The 22,977-nt window shown below is 38.6% G+C and overlaps 2 protein-coding genes across 4 annotated transcripts in view; both read left to right on the forward strand.

Moving 5' to 3' along the window:
• dmap1 (DNA methyltransferase 1 associated protein 1) overlaps positions 1-7,903 on the forward strand; it is a 33,788-nt gene extending 25,885 nt beyond the window's left edge. For all 3 annotated transcript variants that reach the window (XM_061237272.1, XM_061237273.1, XM_061237274.1), the window contains 3 exons: positions 1,152-1,224; positions 4,496-4,779; positions 7,277-7,903. In XM_061237272.1, the coding sequence (XP_061093256.1) occupies positions 1,152-1,224; positions 4,496-4,779; positions 7,277-7,336 (417 nt within the window). In that variant the 3' untranslated portion in view covers positions 7,337-7,903. The remainder of the gene's footprint in view (positions 1-1,151; positions 1,225-4,495; positions 4,780-7,276) is intronic.
• Positions 7,904-14,827: 6,924 nt separating this feature from the next.
• On the forward strand, positions 14,828-21,872 carry LOC133126616 (low-density lipoprotein receptor class A domain-containing protein 1-like). Its single transcript, XM_061238958.1, has 4 exons — positions 14,828-15,026; positions 15,524-15,661; positions 20,781-20,909; positions 21,712-21,872. Exons 1-4 carry the CDS (start codon positions 14,828-14,830, stop codon positions 21,870-21,872), a joined length of 627 nt encoding a protein of 208 aa, XP_061094942.1.
• Positions 21,873-22,977: the final 1,105 nt, after the last annotated feature.

Here is a 22,977-nt window from a genome sequence, read left to right on the forward strand (position 1 = left end):
AGCTACATATACATACCTATAGCAAGCTTAGATCATCACAGCTCCTGGATCCTTTCTTTTAAAGTGTTTGTGCATGGCCGTCGTGCTGCTGTGATCTGCCGTTTCGTACCATATTATTGGGTTTTTGCTTAAAGAATTCCCACACTTTGGATGCTCAGGTTATTTTAATGAACTCTCTCCCGCCGCCATGTTCAAAACAATATGACGACAACTAAGCACTGCAGCGTTAGTGTGAGGACTTCAATAACTGCTGCATCTTTCCATTATTGAAGGAACCATGAATTCTGCACTGTACCAGAACATTCTTAAGGAGAATGTGTGGTCATCTGTCAGTGAACTGAAGGTGAAGCATAATTTGATTATGCAGCAAGACATGATACAAAATCACAAAAGCAAGTCCACATCTCAATGGCTGAAAAGAAACTAAATTGGAGTGGCCTACTCAAAGACCTGACTTGAACAGATGTGCTCTGGCTGGACCTGAAACAAGCAGTTCATGCTCTAAAACCTACCAACTCACCTCAATTAAAGAAGTTCTGCTAAGAAGAGTGGGCTAACATTCCTCCACAGTAATGTGAAAGACTGATATCAATTTATAGTAAACATTTGGTGGTAATCATGTCTTCCAAATGTGGTGCAACCAGTGTTAAGATCTCTGTCATAAGTTTTGCATTACATTTGTTTATCTTTGCTGCATGCATGATTATCTTTGTCTTTTTTCGGTGTGCCCCAGATTGGACATTTCTCTCTTCAGTTCCTCTGTTTGAAAAAGCCACTGTTTGGCATTCACCAGTGGAGAGTACCTGCCTTTGGCTGCAGGTATTGCTGCTAAAGGTGGTGCAACCAGTTAAGTTCAAGGGGGCAAGTACTTTTTACAGGGGTGATATGAATGTTTGATAACTTGTTTCATGAAATGAATTAATTTTTTTTAAAATGTGTGTTGCTTACTCCAGTTACCTTTGTCAGATATTACATTTTGTCTAAAGATCTGAAACCATTCAGTGTGGCAAATATGCAGTCATAAAGGAAATAGGGAAGGGGACAAATACAAATACTTTTTTGGCGATTATGCTTCCAGTTGTGCATGTTGTGTTTGAAAAATTTGGCAGCCCTATGTGGAGTGTGGGTCTCGAGTTTGTTGTGCATTTCAGATGAAACTCCCAAGCTCAGTTGGACAGAAGAAAATCAAAGCCATTGAACAGATCCTGACGGAACAGGGCGTGGGTGAGTACTTATTAATAAAGGGTTAGCAGAGGTGTCATTTCATTTGTTAACTGTATTTGAAATGGGTGCATTTGTATTTCAGTTCCATATCAGAAATGTGGAATCCTGACTATACACATGCTGACTTGGCTGGGGGTTCTGCAGAAAGCCACACATTTGGCAGGAGTGTCATGTGGACAGATAAAGAGAAAGAGGGAGAATATAATAGAACTGAAATGGAATTCAATAACATTTTATTTCATTCCAGTTCAAATTAAGTTCCTCAAAGCCATTGACTGGCTGCATTTAGTTCAAAATCTGGCACAAAGGATACAGCATCAAATATCCACTGTCTTTGTTTCCTTGTACCCACTCACATTTTATAATCAATAAAACGTCATACATAATAAGTCTCAGTATTCACTCTGCCGAAGCTGGTCTCCCGTGCATCATAACCTACCACAAGTAAAACAGGGAGGCTTCTTTTTCATGTATGGCCCAAAAACATCAAGCTACAGAGTACGCATAAGTGAAACTTTCAGACTTTTCTCCAAGGTAATGCTCTTTGAATTTATCGTGCATCTCATTTATTGAATGCAAAATCATTGTGCCTTCACATGCAAGAGACAGAACCTCTTGATATAAGCCTGTTTGCGGGTAGTGAGTTGAGTGCGACAAATACAAAACAATGTAGGAAAAAATGCACAAATGATGTAGTGTATGATTCAGGAAATGTGTACTTCTGATGTGCAAAATCTGAGGGTGATATGCAGAACTAATAAAGATAGATGAAGCAAAATGTAAGCAGTGTAGCCTGGTGTCCCTTAGTGTCTTCAAATCTATCCAAAATGGCTGAATTATAATTATATATTTTGTACTTACTTATATCTAGGGGAATATAAATAATGTAAAAGAAATGTGACACACTGTAGTACACATACACTCACTGAGCACTTTATTAGACCTGTACACCAGGTTGTTCATGCAAATATTTAATTCGCCAATCATTTAGCAGCAACTAAATTCATAAAAGCATGCATTGTGTCAGTGTCAGAATGGGGAAGAAATATGACCGAAGTGACTTTGACCATGGAATGATTGTTGGTGCCAGACAGGGTGGTTTGAGTATCTCAGAAATTGCTCCTGGGATTTTCCAATCGGTGAGCAGCAGTTCTGTGGGCAAAAACGCCTTTTTAATGAGAGAGGTCAGTGGGGAAAGGCCAGACTGGTCAAAGCTGACAGGAAGGTGACAGTAACACAAATAACCACACATTACAACAGTCATATGTAGAAGAGCATCTCTGAAGACACAAATAAGTCTAATAAATACCTAAGAAAGTGCTCACCGAGTGTACATAAACATGTAATCATTCACACTTTTCTGTACTGTAAGGTATGTAATCTTTTGTTGCAAGGGGATTTCAACTCAGTTTCATTGAGTTGTATGACCCCAGATATAGGATATGCTACAGTGCTCCTACACTAACAGCTAAACAGCCTTTCAATACAGACATTCCTAGCATTGTTAGTGAAGGCTAACAGTTGTCTATTACAGCAAATGCAAATATAACAATATTAAAAATATGATAACGTATATACAGTCCCTTCCAAAAGTATTGGAAGAGCAAAGCCAATTCCTTTGTTTTTTCAATAGAATTAATACATTTGGGTTGAGATAAAAATATGAACATGGGACAGGAGTTGAGAGTTTCAGCTTTTATTTCCTGGTATTTACTCATAGATGTGTTTAAATTACTTAAAACATAGCACCTTTGGTATCAGACCACCCACTTTTTAGGTGACCAAAAGTATTGGAACAGAGAATATTTAAGTAAATGAAAGTAAACAACTTAATATTTGGTAGCATGCTTGTAATAACTGCTTCAAGCCTGTTACCCATTGACAAATCTTTGCTTTCTTTTTTAGTGACGCTTTTCCAGGCTTTTACTGCAGCCTCTTTCAGTTGTTGTTTACTTCCGGGTTTTTTTTCCCTTCAATCTCCTCTTCAGGAGGTGAAATGCATGCTCAATTTGACTTTGACTAAAACCTTCCACTTTTTCCCTGTAATGAAGTCCTTTTTAGTGTTGGCAGTGTGTTTTGGGTCATTGTTTTGCTGTACGATGAAATTCCTCCCAATTAGTTTGTATGCATTTCTCCGTAAGTTGGCAGACAGAATGTTTTTGTAAACTTCTGAATTCATCCTGCTGCTACAATCACGAGTTACATTATCTATAAAGATTAGTGAGCCCACTCCAGAAGCAGCCATGCAAGCCCAAGCCATGACATTTCCTCCAATGTAGTTCACAGATGAGCTTGTATATTTTGGATCATGAGCAGATCCCTTCTTTCTCCACACTTCTTTGAATAGTTGATTGAGGTACCTTCACTCCTGCCCTGTGGAGATTGTTTGTGATGTCACTGACTGATGTTCTGGTTTTTCCTCACAGCTCTCACAATGTTTCTGTCATCAACTGCTGTTGTTTTCCTTGGTCGACCTGTTAGATGTATGTTGCTCAGTATGCCAGCGATTTTCTTTCTTTTTTAGGACATTCCAAGTTGTTGTACAAGCTATCCCCAATGCAAGGCTAAAATCAAGAGTAGACATTCAGAACTATTTATTTTTTACACACATCTGGGCTACAAGAAACCCTGTCCATTACACGTTCCAATACCTTTGCTCATAAATTGTGTGGTCTGATACAAAAGGTGATATGTTCTTAGTTGTTTAACAAACCCAGATAAAAATACAGGGAAATAAAAGCTGAAATGTGGATCTGTCATCTCATCGACTTCTTTTGACTCAAACTCAATTATCTTCAGTATATCGCAAAAACAAAGGAATTGACCTTGCTGTTCCAATAAGTATGGAGGGGACAATGGAGAACCAATGGAGTATCAATGCACAAAATTACCTATTAGGTGTTTAATTGTCATTACCTATACATGAGCGATTGTCATTCATTTCATTAATTCATTTCATATCAGTCATTTAATCTACTGATGGTTTGTAATAAATTGTTTAGATAACCTTATTTAGAATTCAGTGTCAGGAAACATCAATTTGTATTGTTCTGTTTCATGGTTTTCATTTTTTTTACTGTACTATTATAATTTACTATTATATTTAATGCTGTGTGCTGCAATAGTTTGAGAAAGTGTTTTTTATCTCAGTTTAATTTGTTAAAAAATGTACTTAATTTAATACCAACTTTATTTCAATTAGAATATAGAGTTTTTAAGCAGTTCAGAGTGTCAACCCATTGCCGACTACCCTCTCGCTCTCCACTTGCAGATCTGAGCCCAATGCCTACAGAGGAGATAGTGCAAATGTTTAATGAGCTTCGCAGTGAACTGGTTCTGGTGTACGAACTCAAGCAAGCACATGCAAACTGCGAATATGAACAGCAGATGCTGCGCCATCGATATGAAGCATTGCTTAAGACAGGCGGGACCAGTGTCTCCCCTGGAGATGGGCTCGGAGCCGAAGTACAGGCTGCACCTGGGACCGAGGAGCTGAAGTTGGAGTCAAAAGAGCACATCATTGATGTGGTGGGTGCACCACTCACCCCTAACTCAGTAAGTCCAAAATATCTGGCATCTGTGATTTTGAGATTCCTCGCCTTGCTAGTGATAGTAACATTTCCAGTTCTCCTTTGAAACTATGATCCGAGTGTTCTATGGTTATAAAAGTAGTAGTGATATTTCTGCATGGCAAATCATTTACTTGTAGATGTAGTAGTATAAGGCGGCACGGATGGTGCAGTGGTTAGCACTGCCGCCCACAGCAAGGAGGTCCTGGGTTCGAATCCCCGTCGGCCGGGGCCTTTTGCATGTTCTCCCCGTGTTTGCGTGGGTTTCCTCCGGGTACTCTGGTTTCCTCCCACAGTCCAAAGACATGCAGGTTAGGCTGATTGGAGAGTCTAAATTACCCATAGGTATGAGTGTGTGAGTGAATGGTGTGTGTGCCTTGCGATGGACTGGTGACCTGTCCAGGGTGTATTCCTGCCTTTCGCCCAATGTATGCTGGGATAGGCTCCAGCCCCCCTACGACCCTGTTCAGGATAAGCAGGTTAGGATAATGAATGAATGAATGAATGTAGTCGTATAATAGAAAAACAGCAGACCCAACTGTCATGACATACACACTGCTTGCTCTGAGTAATTGACTCATTCATTGAAAGGGGCGTATTCAAAATAATAGCAGTGTGTTAATTAACAGTTAATTAGAGAATTAATTCATTCTGTGAACAAACAGGTGTCATTAATTGTCCTTTATTAAGGAAGAAGGGAAGCAAATGTTTCACACATTGTTATAAAAATAATTCTTTAATGCTTTAAAATGGCAACAAAAACTTGAAACAAGCGTAAGAAAATGAGCAACTACTGTTAAAACGGATCGAAGAATAGTTAGAATGGCAAAGATTCGGCCATTCATCTGCTCCAGAAAGATCAAAGATGATCTGCAATTACCTGGAAGTGCTGTTACAGTCAGAAGACATTTGATCGAAGCTAAGCTATCAGCAAGAAGCCCCCGTAAAGCACCACTGTTGAAAAAAGGAATCGGTTAAAATTTGCAGAATCGAAGAGAAAGAGAAATGGCGTAACATTCTATGGACTGATGAGAGTAAAACTGTTATTTTCGGGTACTGAATTCAAGCCACAGTACACTGTGAAGACAGTGAAGCATAAGCATGATGGTACACAAATCATGGTATGGGGATGTTTTTCATACTACGGTGTTGGGTTCATATACCAGGGATCATGGATCAGTTTGAATACATCAAAATACTTGGAAGAGATTATGTTGCCCTATGCCGAAGAGGAAATGGCCCTGAAATGGGTGTTTGAACAGGACAACGACCGCAAACGCACAAGTAAGCAAGCAACATCTTGGTTCCAGACAAAAAGGATTGAGATAATGTAGTGGCCAGCTCAATCCCCCAAACTCAACCCCATAGAAAACTTGTGGGGTGACATTAAAAATGCAGTTTCTGAAGCAAAACCTAAAAATTCACAGAACTGTGGAATGTAGTTTGTTCATCCTGGTCTGAAATACCCAATTCTAGGTGCCAGAAGTTGGTTGACTCGATGTGCAGCAGTTATCAAAAACAACGGTTATGCAACTAAATATTAGTGCAGTAATTTATATAAATTTATTTCCGATTTTTGCCTTTTTCTCCCACTTTGGTAGCCATTGAACCCCCATTGTAAGGAGAACAACACGCCTGCGTTGTGGTTGAAACGCATACCTATATACTGAATACGATGGGATTTCAATTCGTAAAAAGTAATGTTCTCTGTTTTTAGATCGCCAAGATTGGCTAAAACTCAGCCTACCATAATGCTTTCCCTTTCATAGTAATGAAATTTCCGCAATTGGACCATCCTAATGCCTCTGACAGTGTGTCTGTATTCACATATTTCCCGAATTAAAAAAATTAACTTGATTACGAATAGGATACATTCATGTAATCAGTGGCCTATCGATGGAAACCTGCAACCGATGTCAAGCTCAATTGGGGGGGGAAAAAAAACCCACGTGCACGAAAGTCCTGTGAGACTGGCCATCCCAAGATAGATAACATCTTTGTTGTTGCATTTGGTACACAAATCTGAGCATATGCTCGTAACCATGAAAAAGTGTAAAAAGCCATGAAAAGCTGCTTAGCAATAATTTGCAGATAATCTGGAGCCTTGTAATATTGTGTTAGTAGAACTATTTAATGCTTCATTTCCTTATATGAAGCCATTTTTGATGAAATCCGCTAGCATAGCAGTATACCGGAAATGCTATTCAGCCTGACTTCTGCTTTACATCCCTATAACAGCAAGACAGTTACATTGGGAAATAATGTATTGCACTTAAGCTTATGATATTGGTTCTAGTGTATTGACTGGTGTATTGGTTGGGGTAGTGTTGAGTGAAATGTTCTTACCATTTTATAAAAAGATATGAATCTTTACTTTTACAATTACGTATTTTACATGGATAGACATTTCAAGTTCCAATTTCACGTGAGGAAATAAAATGTGTTCATAGTTTGCTGACATTGTACTTTTATCTCCTTAACAGCGCAAACGTAGGGAATCAGCCTCCAGTTCTTCATCCATCAAGAAAGCAAAGAAGCTGTGATGCAAATGAAGAATTGCTACATAAGATCAGGATGACCAGGAGTGAATGGTGGAAAAATGTGTTGGACTACTAGGACCCAGCTACAACCACTGTGCAGAGTATTCACTTATCCAGGATTCTTCTCACCATAGCCATTTGCCCTGTAGATATCACATGATATATACAGGCCAGCCTGTCTCTTTTGCCGTCCCATACTGGACAAATCCACCATAACACACTTGGACTAACATTCTATTCCATTATTTTTCCCCATGTCTTCCTGTATTAGGGCTGCATGAAGTGTTGGTTACCATAGAGAACTAACTGGGCACTGGCAAAAGTTAAAATTAAACAGTGGCTGTGTAGAGGGGAAGGATCATCTTCTCTCATTACAATAACACAGCAAAGGTTCACCTTCTCATATGGAGGTTGGCGATTTTATCTTCCCAATTCAGAAAAACAAGTAAACTATATAGCTGGAAAAGCACAGGCAGCGACTTCCAGTTAGACAAGAGTAGTCAGAACCGTGTGCTGTTGTCTTGTATCAAGCACTGTTTGCTTAATAAATGTAATTTTGCTTTTTCCACATGGCTGTTTTATTTATTGATGTTCAAGGGGTAATTAGCTTTATTCATGACGTTTGAACGTAGCCCCATGTACAGTGCCCTCCATGATGTTTGTGACAAATCCTTTTTTTTTGGCTCTCTACTGCACAATTTTAGATTAGATTTGATTGATTTGATTGTAATCAAACAATTCACATATTATTAAATTGCAGATTATCAGGTTTTTTTTAACCCTCCTATTATGTTTGGGGTCGTTTTGACTGCATGATTTCTTATAATTTTCTATTTTGCAATAATCTTACGCTAGGTTTCTGTACCAACTTGGCCTATAAATGTGTTGTGTGGAATTATTTTGACCCTCTGTAACTATATAAATTGTAAGAAAATATACAACAATTTGATTTTTTATCTCTGTGGATTTCTTTGTGGATGATTCTGGTGGAACTTTCCAATACAGGTGCCAAAATTTTATTTACTATACCTTGGGCTCTAAAATGACATATGTCTCACAGATTCTTTATATTTATGGATAAAATAAGAGGCAACACACAATGTGTCAAAATATTTCTATTACAATAATTTTGTGTTTACTTCAATTTGAATGTAAAACCGGTCATAAAATCTTAAGATAATAGGAGGGTTAAGGGACGAAAATTCCCACACACAAAAGAAAATACTCAACAGACTACGAGCCAGTTTAAAAAAAGGAGGATCAAATAGGTGATCTACAACCAGGACAGGTTGCCAGACTGCCAGCGCCCCATAGAGGCCCCCTATCACAGTATGTTCACATAGAGGCCCCATATCACAGTATGTTGACATAGAGGCCCCATATCACAGTATGTTCACATAGAGGCCCCATATCACAGTATGTTGACATAGAGGCCCCATATCACAGTATGTTCACATAGAGGCCCCATATCACAGTATGTTCACTCCTCAAATTCCAGCGATTCAAAGCTTTCCACAACCCACAGTCGGGCAAAGAATACAAAATAATTTTTTTCAGAAATTGCAACAGCACACAGTGGTTTTGGGTTTGATTTGCCCTTTTGACGAGAGGACACTGCCCAGAATGATGAAGCTAACCAAAGGTAGTTTTTGCTGTGAAGTTTTAACGTCAGCAACAGCTAATATTTCAGTTAGGAAAATAGCAAAGATGAGTGAACTACAGCGAAGCAAATTAAAACGGACCAGCAGAAAAGGTATTCAAGTCGGATGGCTTTTTTTTTTAAAGCAATAGCCAACTGCAACTTTCTGGCAAAACTTCTAACTACAGCAGGCTACTGTTGTCAAGTTTAGAGATCAATACAGCATTCCCTGCTCAACTGGAGGATTGGTGAGGGCCTTCCATATTCTAATGTCCTGCTGAGCCAGCTTGTTATGCATTTTTCGTCATGTGTCATCGATGGTGTGTCTGCTATTTTCATATAGCCGGGGAACCTCCCGGCGCGAAGCGATGCCGAGCAGCAAGGGAGGAGCATATCTATAAATGGAGGGGAAAACAATTGCCACAAAAACAGCAACAAAAAGCATGGCGAATCCATGATTGTTATATTATATAATTATTATATAACAACTATTATGATATACACTCAGTGAGCACTTTATTAGACTTATTTTTTTTACTTCTGCTGTAGCCTATCCACTTACAGTTATGATGCATTATGTGTTCAGAGATGCTCTTTTACATACCACTGTTGTAATGTGTGGTTATTTTGCGTTACTGTCACCTTCCTGTCAGCTTTGACCAGTATGGCCATTCTCCTCTCATTAACAAGGTGTTTCTGTATGCAGAACTGCTGCCCGCTGGATTTTTTTTTTCTTTGCAAACTCTAGAGACTAGTGTGCGTGAAAATCCCAGGCAAACAGCAGTTTTTGAGATAATTAAACCACCCCATCTGCCAAACAACAATCATTCCACAGTCAAGTCACTTAGATCATATTGTTTCCCCATTCTGATGGTTGATATGAACATTAACCAAAGCCCTTGACCCTACATGATTGTATGCATTGCACTGCTGCTACACAATTGGCTGATTAGATAATCGCATGAATAAGTAGGTGTAATAAAGTAAAAATGTTCCTAATAAAGTGCTTGGTGAGTGTATATTGATGTGTGTTGGTGAACGGAGGAATGCTAAGGAAAATGGAGAAGCTAATGTTGCATCTATCAGCAAGACAGCGGATCCGCCTGCATAAGAAACTTCCCAAGACAGTGGCTAAAAAAAGCACAATTGGCTGAATTTTGACTCTGGTAAGATATAGCCGAAACATGGATGCCGGAACAACAGGAGCGATTTGGCATTTGACTCAGCACTTTTGAAAGTACAGGGGCATGAGAGGCATCTGACTGAGATGCGGGAGGTCCTTAGACATATGATTCACATCTAGCCCCGCCAACCGCGTTTAACTCTGTCCAGCAGAGATGACGCTGAACTGATGTATAGTCAGAGCCTTACCTTGGATTTAGCGTACATCTGATGAAACATGTATGCTCCCTGGGTTAGTAAACATCGACATTAGCTTGGTTTATGAGTGTAATGCTAATCAACAGTAGTTGATCAATAGTGTTTGTTATTTTGTCAAGAATTATATCCATTACAAGCTCATATAAATTATTTTCTATCACAATATCCAAGATAAAATTTGGTAAAATGACTTTAGAGGCTTCAGGAAAAACATAGTTAATTTAAAGATAATAAGATCGATCCTAAGTGAATTCCTTAGTCCTTGATTTAAATTTGAGCTGAATATTTTCGGAATCTTATCTATGTTACCTAGCGAGCCACACTATTTACATCATTACCCTCGTGGTTCCAAAACTTAGTCCTGGGCCCCCCCTGTCTGTGCTGGTTTTCATTACAACCACAATTGCAATCCCCGCAAACTTTGCATTCCGCCTTTCTCTCTCTCGCTTTCTGTCATTCACACCGTAATTGTTTCTATTTGTCTATTTACTAAAACTACTAACGCTAGATCAGGATTGGGTAGAACTAACTAACTAATCATGTGTTCATGTTACCTTACGTTTCTCGTGCATGTCATTTACTAATTTACTAATGCTAGGGCAGGGTAGGTTTATTACTAACGATTACTAGTTACCTTGTTTAACTTGTCATCTATCGCACCTGTTTTTCATTTCCTTGCTGCTCTCTAAACTAATTGTCTACACCTGCATTTATCCCAGTCGCGCTACTGTTCGTTGCGAAATTGTCTGCCTCTTTTTTTCAACGCAACTCTTGAGTATTATTTACTGTTTGATTCACGTTACGATCCACGCCTGTTTTACCGACCATTGTTGATTGATTTCTGTTTCGTTGACCATCGTTTGTTTTTTGACCACTTCTTCGCCTACCGTTTTTGTACCTTTGCCTCGCTGATTGTTTCATGGTTTCGACTTCCGCATCGCCCTCGACTACGACTCTGCCTGCCGTCCGCCTGTACTTCTGCCCCGCTGATGGCTCTCCTGCTACCGGACCTTCCTGCACGTCTACCGACTACGAGTTTGCCTCTTCCCTCGGCACCGTGCTTTTTGTTTGTTATTTGTTTGGCTGGATCTACGTGTATGGACTTTGCTTGTTTTGACTACGCTCCTGGGATTCGTCCCGAATAAAGCCCTGACGGGACTTTATCTAACCATTGTTTCTGAGTCGTGCATTTTGGGTCCAACCCCCACGCACCCGTCTCATTACATTACTGGCATTTGGCAGACGCTCTTATCCAGAGCGACGTACAACAAAGTGCATACCCATAACCAGGGATAAGTGCGCTGAAAGACCCTAGAGGGAAGTACGATTTCAACTGCTACCTGTCCCACAAAGATAAGGACGAGGGCCAATTTTTTTTTTTTTTTTGAACAAAGAAACAAACAAACAGAGCAAAAGTGACCAAAGTTAATTATCCAAACACTGCTTACCTAGCCAACTAAAAATACCGATACACAAAGCAAGTCACAGAGACAACAATTAAGGTTCACAGGGAGGTAGGGAGGGATGGGGAGAGGTGCTGCTTGAAGAGGTGTGTCTTCAGCTTGCGCTTGAAGGTGGGGAGAGATTCTACAGTTCTGACCTCAACGGGGAGTTCGTTCCACCACCGTGGAGCCAGAACAGACAGACAGACATATTCATTATTATCAGCTTATTACATTTAAAGGTTACACTTGTCATAAACCTTGTCACTCTATTCCAAGTTATGCTGATGATACAGTTTTTGTCTTATAGGCTACTATATCATCTGTAAATGCAGCCTTTGGTGCAGACCATCCTCACCATATTTAAATAACAGAAATTAATAATACACTGTTATGGAAAATCCTACAAACTGGTCCCGCTGAGACATGACAAAAAATATATAGTTGTAATAATGTGCAAGAGATTTAACTAAATCAAGTTATCTTGTGAAGTATTCATATGAGCATACCTTCTACCCCCTTGCCCTGTCTGAATCCTCTCCTTTGAGTTCAGTGCCTCCGCCTCCCAGGCCCCGCCTTTCATGTGTTTTCTTGAAACTAAATGAGCCTAAATGAATCCTGGAACAAACACTACATTCAGTGAAGACTTTATTAGGTATACTTATATTACTTATATACTTATTGTATACTTATATTCTGCTGCTGTAGCCCATAAACTGTGGGTACTGTACATTAACATTTGTTGTATGATGTAATCTGTTTATATATCCTATTTGTTTAAACATTGTCTAACATTCTCAAATCCCTGTAATTTTACATTTGTGATCCAGGCTCAATTGGCATCATTTTTCAGAAGACTTCGGGAATGAATACCGCACCCTCTTCCTTCCTCTTCCTATGGAATTTGCCACCATTCCAAAGAGGTTTTTTGGCTATGGGAAGCTTCTTGTATTACACGTTCTATTCAACAAATTACTATCCATGCTTTTGTGCAATGGACTGCTTTTTCAATGTGGCCATAAATTAGTGAATTCTGATGCTAAAAAAACGAATGGAAGCAGTTACTGTCACAGTGTGGAAGTTGTCATTAAACTACAAAAGTTTTTCTTGTGATTCCCCTCCCCCCTCAACTTTGCTGCTGACACACGAGCAGTAATGTTGTTCTTCAGGTGCAAGCTGATGATTTGATAATAAAAATCTTCTTATCAATATTATTTGATTGGCACACCTCACTTCCATTTCCATTGAGCATGATCCAACATGGTAACCACAACAGAAGGAGGTGGACTGAGTGTCAGAAGGGGTGACTGAAACAATAACATGTGTAGGGTGCACCTCTATCCAAGAACAAAGTACCCTGTAGTTTCCTCAACAGTATAGTTATAGAATGGCTAGTGGGCTCACACAAAATATGCAATACTTTGTGAAGCTACACTAGGGTGCTGATGTATTTAAGTACAACTTAATATGATCAGGTTTGTGCAATAGTGTGTAACAGATACAGTAAGTTAAGTAATATATTTTGGCCAAGAATGATACATAAACTGTTAAAATGAATGCAATACTGATTTAAAAGGATTGGGTAATGAAGACCTGGGTTTTCATGAAGAAAATAATATTTTTATATCCCATACTTTTTTTTAAAGAAAAGACTTTAAGTTGTTAATTTACACGTTTTTAATACCAGCCATGTCATGTAAACCAAACATTTTTAACGGGTATTAAAATACATTATTTTCCGTACATCATGTCTAGCAGTCTCTAGAGAGAGAGAGTGCCCACACTGACACAAAATAAATAATAAAGTCTTCTGCCTTCTTTTTTGGCTATTCCCCCTCATGGACAAAAGAAAGTAAAACCGCTCAGATCTGGCCAGTTTTCAGTCTTCCTCCCAAACGAGATTGAAGGATAAGTAAAGAAAACAGAAAAAACTGGCACTCTGGAGTGATCTCCTTGTACCTGATTAATTAACGCAACCCAGGTGTGCGCTCTCTCCACCAGCAGACTTTTCCAAGACAGTCCAGCTCTCCACCGGAACGAATGTGACACTGTACAAGAAACCTTTTTTTCTCCAACTTAACTTCTAGATATAGCTACCAAATTTTACTGGAAGCTTCTTAATGAAATTAGCTGGGGAATTACAGAGGGGGTTTGATATATATTTTGTCATTTCTATTCTGGCATATAGGTTTTTCTTAATAATTCAAACATTTTAAAAATCCCTCTGTAACTCCCCAGCTATTGAGTCATTCATCACAATGAAATGGAAATTAGCCCAGACCCAAAATGAATCCACTGAAAAAAATGTTGGATAAAAATGCAAAAGCTATACCCACCCTATGGGATATAAAAATAAAATGGGGGTTTAAAAAAACCTTTCAAAAAAACTTATTGGTGTGTCTGCATGTCCTTTTATTTCAATCTCATAAACATTATAGCTAATATGGAAATTACATTACTAGCAAGAACTTTGCCCCTATGTGTTTGATTTACTCTTTGTGGGCATGTCTCAGCAAAGAAAAGGAAACAGTTTCTGTTAGTGATGTTGTGGAGTAACCTAGTGACACATGATCAGTTATTAAACACTCCTGGGATGTTAGAATAAACTAGAGCAGTTTGGTGGAAAAGTTCAGACAAGAGGGCAGTGCAATTTTAATGCAAGGACAACACCAATACCATATAGAAAAAATGAAATCCAATAAGACTCATCCCAAGGTAGAATTCTGGGATATACTGAGATGGTATTTCATTATACAGCATTCATTCAGTCAACTATAACTGCTATATATTATGATTGGTGTGAAATTAAGATGTGTTGTATCTTTCTCAGGCATATGATACAAAGGCATTTGGCTCAGGTGTAAAACTTTTATCCCAGGAAGAAGGTGAGGTTTACTATCATCCTTACCTCTTGATCAAACTAATAAAAACGGGTGGTGGGAATTTAAAGACATTTTTATGTTCTTAAGATTCAGTGTTGTGTGTGGAAACACCATAGTTAAAAGCTATTTCTATAAATAAATAAAAAATGTAATGGTTCTTGCGGACATCTTTTTCGAGTTCACTTTATCTATGTGCTATGTTTTCAATGCAGACTGTTGTGGGAATTTCTCAAGCTTTAAGTGCTGTACCAGAAAATGTTTCTGCATCTCTGGCATTGTGCTGTTAGGCCTGATCACTGTTGCATCTGGTGTTACCCTCATGATTTTTGGCATTCCCCAACATCCTCCTGGTGAGATCTTGGTTTTTATGTTTTTATGGCTGTATTTATTTTAGAGATCAACTTTAAAAAGTAAATTATGAGCATGATAATAGAGAGGTTTACAGATTACAAATTGATGCAATTTATAATTTGCTTAAAATTATGTACAATAACACAGCTGCAACGTATTTGTGAAATGTATTTCTAAGTGGAGGATATTAGCTATTAGTTTAATCTATTAAAGAAGGAAACCAAAATTATGCAAATCACCGTCTGAACTCAATCTAAGGTACATTCAAAACATGATAAAAGGAGGCTGGGGTAGCTTCACAACACATCTGGGTACATTTGTAGTTGTATTTCAGAGGTATCAATAATTAAAACATTAGTCAGATCACTACTTTCTCTGAATGCCAGGCTATCCCCACATCAGACAGTGATCATAACATTTTGGAAAATGATGTAAATCAAAGGTAAAAAACACTAGTAATGTTTAATTTTTCTCTCTCCCTCCCCCATTCTCACAGTTAATCGCTTCTGCACAACAGTCCAGAATCTGTCAGGCTTCCTGTGTGATGACAGAGTGACTTGCATCATGCCATCTGATGTCTGCAATGGGGTTCAGAACTGTCCCAGTGGAGGTGATGAGGACCCACACATGTGCAGTTGCGTGCAGCATTGTGTAATATCAGACATGTTAACGAGACGCCCTTAGACAATGCTAACTATTATGGGAATGTGGATGCACACATCCATAAATGGAGAGTATCTAAATAAAATACAATTAAATGTAGTTCTCATGATACACAGCCAGCTCCATAAGTCTTGGGACAAATAGATATCTTTGCTTAATTTGGCTCTGTACTCCACAAATTTGTAATCAAACAATTGAGGTTAAAGAGTAGATTCTCAGCTTGTATTAAAAGTAGTATTCATGCATTTTGGTTTCACAACATAGAAATTATAGCACTTGATTCTTGATTCAGGCCGATTTCCTTTGGAGTCTGTTATTGGTGTTTGTCAACAGGAGGACCAGAGTTGTGCCAAAGAAACTAATCAGAAAGTCAGAAAATGATTAGGTGACCCAAGCACAGCTTTTCACCATACTGTGCTCCTGCAACAACACTATGAGTAAAAGCAACAAACTTGTTCTTGCTTTATTAGTAGACGATACACAACAACTATGTCAATGCGGAGTTTCTAAGTGCCACTATTTTTGCATAGTTTGTCCAGTTAACAAGCAACCCCAGGTCAGTCTCAACTTCAATTAGCATGACATTTGATGTGAGAGGTGGACAATAGCATCTATCTGGGAGTTCAGAAAAATATTATTTCATGACCAAAAATGTATATTCCATCATAGCCAGCATGTCGTCATGCACCCAGCTCCTGCCAAATGGTTAGTACTTGGACGGGAGACCTCCTGGGAAAACAAAGTTGTTGCTGGAAGTCGTGTTTTTGGTGGGCCAGTAGGGGGTGATTTTACTTCCGGCCAAATTATCCCCAATGCCCCAGTGATGGGGACACTGTGCTGTAGGAGACATTCGTCCTGACTGTGGTCATTAAAGATCCCAAGACACTCTTTACAACAGGGGGTTCCCCGGTGTCGTGTCTAAATTCCCAACCCTTGCTCAACATGCCACCTAATCATCCCCTGATTCAATTGGCAAAAACATTGTTGTGTCCCTCTCCACCTTTTGTGTGTGGTGAGCGTTCTGGTGCAAAATGGCAGCCATGCATCACCCATAATGGTAGAGGTTGAGGCACGTTTCCCCATCATCACAGTAAGTGCTTTGAGTGTCTAGAAAAGCACTATATACACTCAGTGAGCACTTTATTAGGTATTTACTAGACCTCTTTTTTAGACTTATTTAGTCTTCTGCTGCCTGTCCACGCAGAGGTTTGATGCGTTGTGTGTTCAGAGATGCTCTTCTGCATATCACTGGTGTAATGCCTGGTTATTTGAGTTACTGTCATCTTCTTTTGGATAAAGGCGCTATATAAAAGCCAACCATTTACCCTTCTCCTCTGACCTCTCTCATTAACAATGCGTTTCTACCCACAGAACTGCTGCTCACTTAATGTTTCTGTTTTTTGCACCATTCTGAGTAACCTCTAGGGACTGTGTGGAAATCCCAGGAGATCAGCAGTTACAGAAATACTCAAACCAGCTCATTTGGCACCAACAATCATTCCACGGTCGAAATCACTAAGATCACATTTCTTCCCCATTTTGTTGATGTGAACATTAACTGAAGTTCCTGATAGGTATCTGCTTGATTTTATGCATTACACTGCTGGCACACAATTGGCTGATTAGATAACTGCATGAATAAGTAGGTGTAATAAAGTAAAAACTGTCCCTGCTAAAGTGCTTGGTGAGTGTATGTATAACAAAACTACAATTTGGGTAGCTACAGCAGAGAAATCGGCTGGACTGAACCGCTTTCAGACGCGGCATTGAAAAGCTATTACAGTTGTTGTGCATCACCTGTTCTTAACAAAGTGCTTAGTGAGTCTAATTATAATGATCTATAGATGTGGTTGCCAAACTAGGTCCCCTGTGTATGCTGGTTTTCGTTCCTACCACAATTGCCATCTAAAAAATGTAACAAGCTGTTAATCTTTCATAATTAGGTGCTTTTCATCTTTAGATGAGTTACTTACCTTAACCAACATTTCTGAGCCAGAAATAGCTATCCAATTGCATAAATAATAACATTTCCATGTTAATATTGGGCTTATTGCACCATCTTGCAAACAATTACAATTAGAAGAGGTTACAAATAAAAGATTGAGGTTAATTAATAGATTCCTAATCCTGGTCGTTGAACACGTGTTTAATTTCACTTGTATTTTTTCCTTTAAACGTATCAACACTATACAGATTTGCCTTGTTGTCATTTTCTTTACCTTTGAATTCTTCATTATCTTCCAAATGGTTAGTTTTGCTGGGCAGGTATCCACATTTCCACCAAATAGGAGCCTACTGATTCACCTTATGATAAATATTAATCTTATTTTGATCAGTTAAAAAAAGCTGACCACTTTTTATGCAATTTTCCTACAGAATTTATGCATTGTTTGCAATATAGCACAATAACCACAATATGAACATGGAAATTTTATTCTTTATAGTATGCATAGCTATCTGACTTAAAAGTCAGTGAAAAATGCTGCTCACTGAATTGTTAAATCAACATGAATTCTTGTGTATTTATACCATGTTGTTTTACTATCAAAATTTATGACTAAATATGGAATACATATACAATCTTACCAATGGTTTCAAACCTGTCCCTTTCAAGATTCATTCGTCATTTATTGAGAAATAAATATGTAAATAGAAGCAGGGGTAGGTATTTTCATCAACCATGTGTAATACCCCACAAGGTGTTTAAGCCGTTTCAACTCCATAGGTTCATTCTGGTTTCATTGAACTAAAATTATTATTATTATTCAACTAAATTATTTGCATCTGTACTCAAAGGAAGTGGGCGTGGCATAACCCAGAAGTGGTTTTGTTTAACAGTCCCCCGTACTACATTGCAATTTGCAGTAAAGTATATTATAAAGACAAGATTTTTACCTGAAGCACACAACTACTACAATTTTGCAATGTTATTCTTATGTGAACACCAAGGCTGTGCCAGGGTTAACAGTGAAGAGACGGAGAGCCATGTTTGCAATGCATGAACGTTTACTCTAGATGCAACACTCACGTGTACCCCCCAGTAGGGTCCCTGTTACAACAATAGCATAGCTCAGCTGTACAGAACAGTTATGCAGGTAAATTGCTATTAAATCTTTATCTGGTTAAAACATTAATTAAAAACTGGAAACTAGGAACACTTTTGGCTGAGCTGTATAAGCCAGCCACTCATATCAGCTTCACATCAAACTGGTAGTCTTGGTAGTAATAATAGTCTATAAGGAGTTCTTTTAAATGAACATGAATGAGAGAGCTGTGTACTGTCTGTGTATGTGTCTGTATGTGTGACTGTATGCAAGGCTCAAGCTGAGGTAGGCTAATTATCATTGGCAGCTGGTGGCCATTTACCTGGGTGGAGCACCATACATAACCAATCTACAACTCTGGCCAATAGACTTTGATGTCTAATAAGTAATATATTACTCATTAGACAACAAAACATAGTAACATGTAAATAAACAGAGAAACAAAGAATCACACACCATCACAAATTGTGCTCACAAAGACAAGATACAGCAGACCTATTCCCTCCAATGAGAAATTAATCATTTAATGTTACATTATACCATGGTCTGGGTAAATAAAGCTATTTGCATTTGAAAATTGCATCTGATATAACTGTGAATGGTTTTGTGAAGTACATTAATGTTACTGATATATTAGCCAGCTCTCTAAATGTGTTGCTGGTTTGCTAATGTTATATGATGTCCTGAAATGGTTGAACTGTCAATTAGCAATAATGTTTTCCTATATTGGGCATCACCAGCACAAAATAGAGATGCTGGCTATGTTGGCTAAATTGTGTGATATTTGTGTAATGTGTGGTCCAAGACGATTTTGGCATTTAAAAACTTTTCTGAAACTGTTACAATTTCAACACTGGTATAAAAAATTTAAGGTGGATCGGGTCGCCTTATATTTTAATCTTTAGTAAAAGACTAAGACCGAAGTTTTCTCAAGTTTGCAGGCTTAAGAGTACAATAAATAAACTGCCAGGCTAGCTTGCCATCTAGCTAAGGAAATATAGACAGCATGATGCATTTAAATACATTTTTATAACCGAACCGCATCACTAGTTAACATTTACAAATCCACCCAGTAAACTTATCCAGTTTAGAGGGGAGCAGCACGACACCAAAAACATTTGCAATGCAGCTGTAGCAATCTACCCTTTTTCATGAAGGATGGTTTTAAAAATGAGATGATGCCCACTCCTAAGGCGCATCTTGGTTTTCTATCCCGCCCTTAAGCACATCACTCTTGTCATATTTAACAATATATTTGAACAACATTTAACATCATCTACTTTACAGTTACCTAAATAGTTAGGCTAAATAGTGTGCTGTTGGAAGGACTTGCAAATTCAGTCCTTACATTTTTCTTTAGTTTTTTCATTCTTTCCTCTTCTTCAACCCGGCAGGAAGTATGTGGAGGGCAGAACAGGAAAGGAGGGTAGAAGATGAGTGCAAGGAGTCACTGCCAATGACCATTGCTCTAGCAAAGGCACTGGGTGGGAATAGAATGCTTATTGGACAGGGGCGCTAAAAATTCCAACTCCCTTCCAATTGAACACCCATGTTAAATTTATGTTACCATTCGTCACTGATGTACAGCTACTGCAGCCAATGTAAAAAATAAGCAGCAAAAAGCAGACCAATTCCCCAATCATAGATAATGATCCAATTACTCAACCTCAAACACTTGTGCTCTCAAAAAAGTAAATAATCATTAGAGTACGCATCTAAAATGAGTACTTGGCTCACCCCTACTGTGCATGTAAACTCAACAATGCCTTTGAAGACAGTTGACAGCCTATAACAGCAGCAGCACCTATGTGATGATAATGAGGTGTCTTGAGTAAACTGAGAACATTGCCCATTAATCCAACTAACACCCAGGTTTGATCAGAAGTTGAACCAAATTTCCACCTATTTCAAACAGATTTCAAACTAGCTAGTTACTAGTTAGCAAGTTATCAAGTAGCATTGCCACATGCTTGTCAGTTGATAATTTAAAAAAAGTAGCTTGTGCCATCATCTTTTTCAGATAACGTGCCACTGTTTTTCTCCTAGGTGACCAACCAAATAACATTCCAAGCAGACTAATATTCCAGTGTGGAAACCCTCAATTTTGGATTTTCATTGACCGGAAATGCAACAATATAAATGACTGTGGGGACTGTTCAGATGAAATTGGTGCCTGTAAGTTGGCCTGTTTGTGTGGATTTTTGGCTATATTTCATAATGGTACTCACATTCCAGTCAAGTAAATGCACTTTCATGTTTTATGGCAGATGTCTAAAGGCATACTATGCAGGACACAGTCATTACTATGATACACTGGGCAGTGTTCATTTCTGCCGAATACCTTGCTTATCTATCTGTATTTGTTAGACTAAAACGTTTTCAGGACATTTAGCTCTGTTTCTTTGTGTACTGTGACTGTAAAGCAAGTAGCCAATAGAAGTGCGTGGATTGGCTACTGCAGTGGTGAAATAACAGGGTTAAGATATAGCCATGCTGGTTAGTCGATAAGCAAGTGGCTGGCCAGAATTTGGTAACGTTATGTAGCAGCAATTATTAGCTAACTCATTTCCTTTATGTATTTTCCATGGCTAGTCCCCATGTACAGTACTACTGTGTACATGTTTGGGAGACTCTACCGCATAGAAATTGATCCCTCTCCTGGGCAGGGAGCCCCTGTCAAAAATCCAAAAGGCTTCGAGAAGTTCCAGAAGACTTGACGTGATAAAAAATAATCGCAACAATGAATTGTTGATTTTGTGAGTATGCGTGTAGAACATGCAGGACCCAAAATAATTGTTGTTGGTGGGGTTGAGTAGGGAGTAGGTGTAGTGAACACAAGTGAAGCCAGGAAGGAAATCCTGCCTAGTATGCCTTCAAGGCACTGCGTTTTGCCGCAAATTTTTAGCTAAATAAGACAAAAACGTTGTCAATAATTGCAGTGTGTAAATGTAATCCTCACATTCTGATTTTTGGACAGATGCAGATTGCCCTGCTTGTGGGCCGGGGTGGTGGTCCTGCACTCCTGTGCTGTACAAGTACTGTGAGTGTATCCCTCAGTGTTTGTGCCAGAATGGTCAGCAGGAGTGTTTTGACTGGTCAGATGAGTACACTTGCACCAGAAGTGCTTGTGGGGGGTGATGTCAATTCCGTGAAAAAGTGTTCACCCCCTTCCTGATTTACTTTATTATTGCGTATTTAGATGTGAATAGATTCACATCTTAAGACAAAATGTATTAAACAAAGGGAACCTGAGTAAACACAAAACATAGTTTTTCATTGTTATTTCATTCATTTAATTAAAAAGTTTAATTAAATGGGTTTATTTGCAATTTTGGTAACACTTTTAAATAAGGTCACATGAATTGGCATTAACTAATGTAATTAATTAATGATGTACAAATACATTAATTAAACATGAATTTAACTTTTCATTAGTGAACGAATGAACAAATCATTCTACAATGATTGTAGAACCTTCACTCGACCCTCTATACTTAGCCCTGGGGTATACATTACAATTAATTGATCTACTCTCTTTCTCTCTCTTTCACACACACACTCTTAGGGCTAAGGGATTTAAATCGATCCTATAGTGTCATTTATGGACAATGCGACGGAAACTTTCGGTGCCATTGACCATAATCTAATGCTGGCTGACTGACCAAGTACCATTAAAAATAAACTAGTATGGGTTAGTGCTATTGGCTTATGGTAGCTACATCATACAAACCTCATACGGGGATTAGTAAAGGCTAACACACTAGTACTTAATTCTTGTTTTATGGTCTGGTTTTATCACCACTGCTGTAAAATAAAATAGTTGACTAAGTATGTTTTCTGTGAGAAATCTATTATCGCTTTACATGCACACACTGCGGTCTATATTCCAAAGCTCCATTTTGCCCTCCCTACTCACACACGGCACACATAATATTACATTAAATTTTTTTACATTATTGGCATTTAGCAGACGCTCTTATCCAGAGCGACGTACAACAAAAGTGTCTTCTGACCTGTTTCTGTGAGAGGTTACATTACATATTGGGTACATTTACATACAATTCGTGGCACGGATGTGTAAACCCAAGGCCATAACTTTAGCTGCTAACTTTCGACTGAGCTACCAACAAATCCAAACTATATGTCTTGCTCTGTTTGTTCCGAGAGTGGACACTGAGATGATAATGAAAAAGGTAGCAGGATAACACCACAAAATTCACCCAAACCTGGCAGTCGGAGGGTT

This window comes from Conger conger, chromosome 4 (assembly GCF_963514075.1).
Source record: "Conger conger chromosome 4, fConCon1.1, whole genome shotgun sequence".
In the NCBI taxonomy this organism is placed as follows: Eukaryota; Metazoa; Chordata; class Actinopteri; order Anguilliformes; family Congridae; genus Conger; species Conger conger.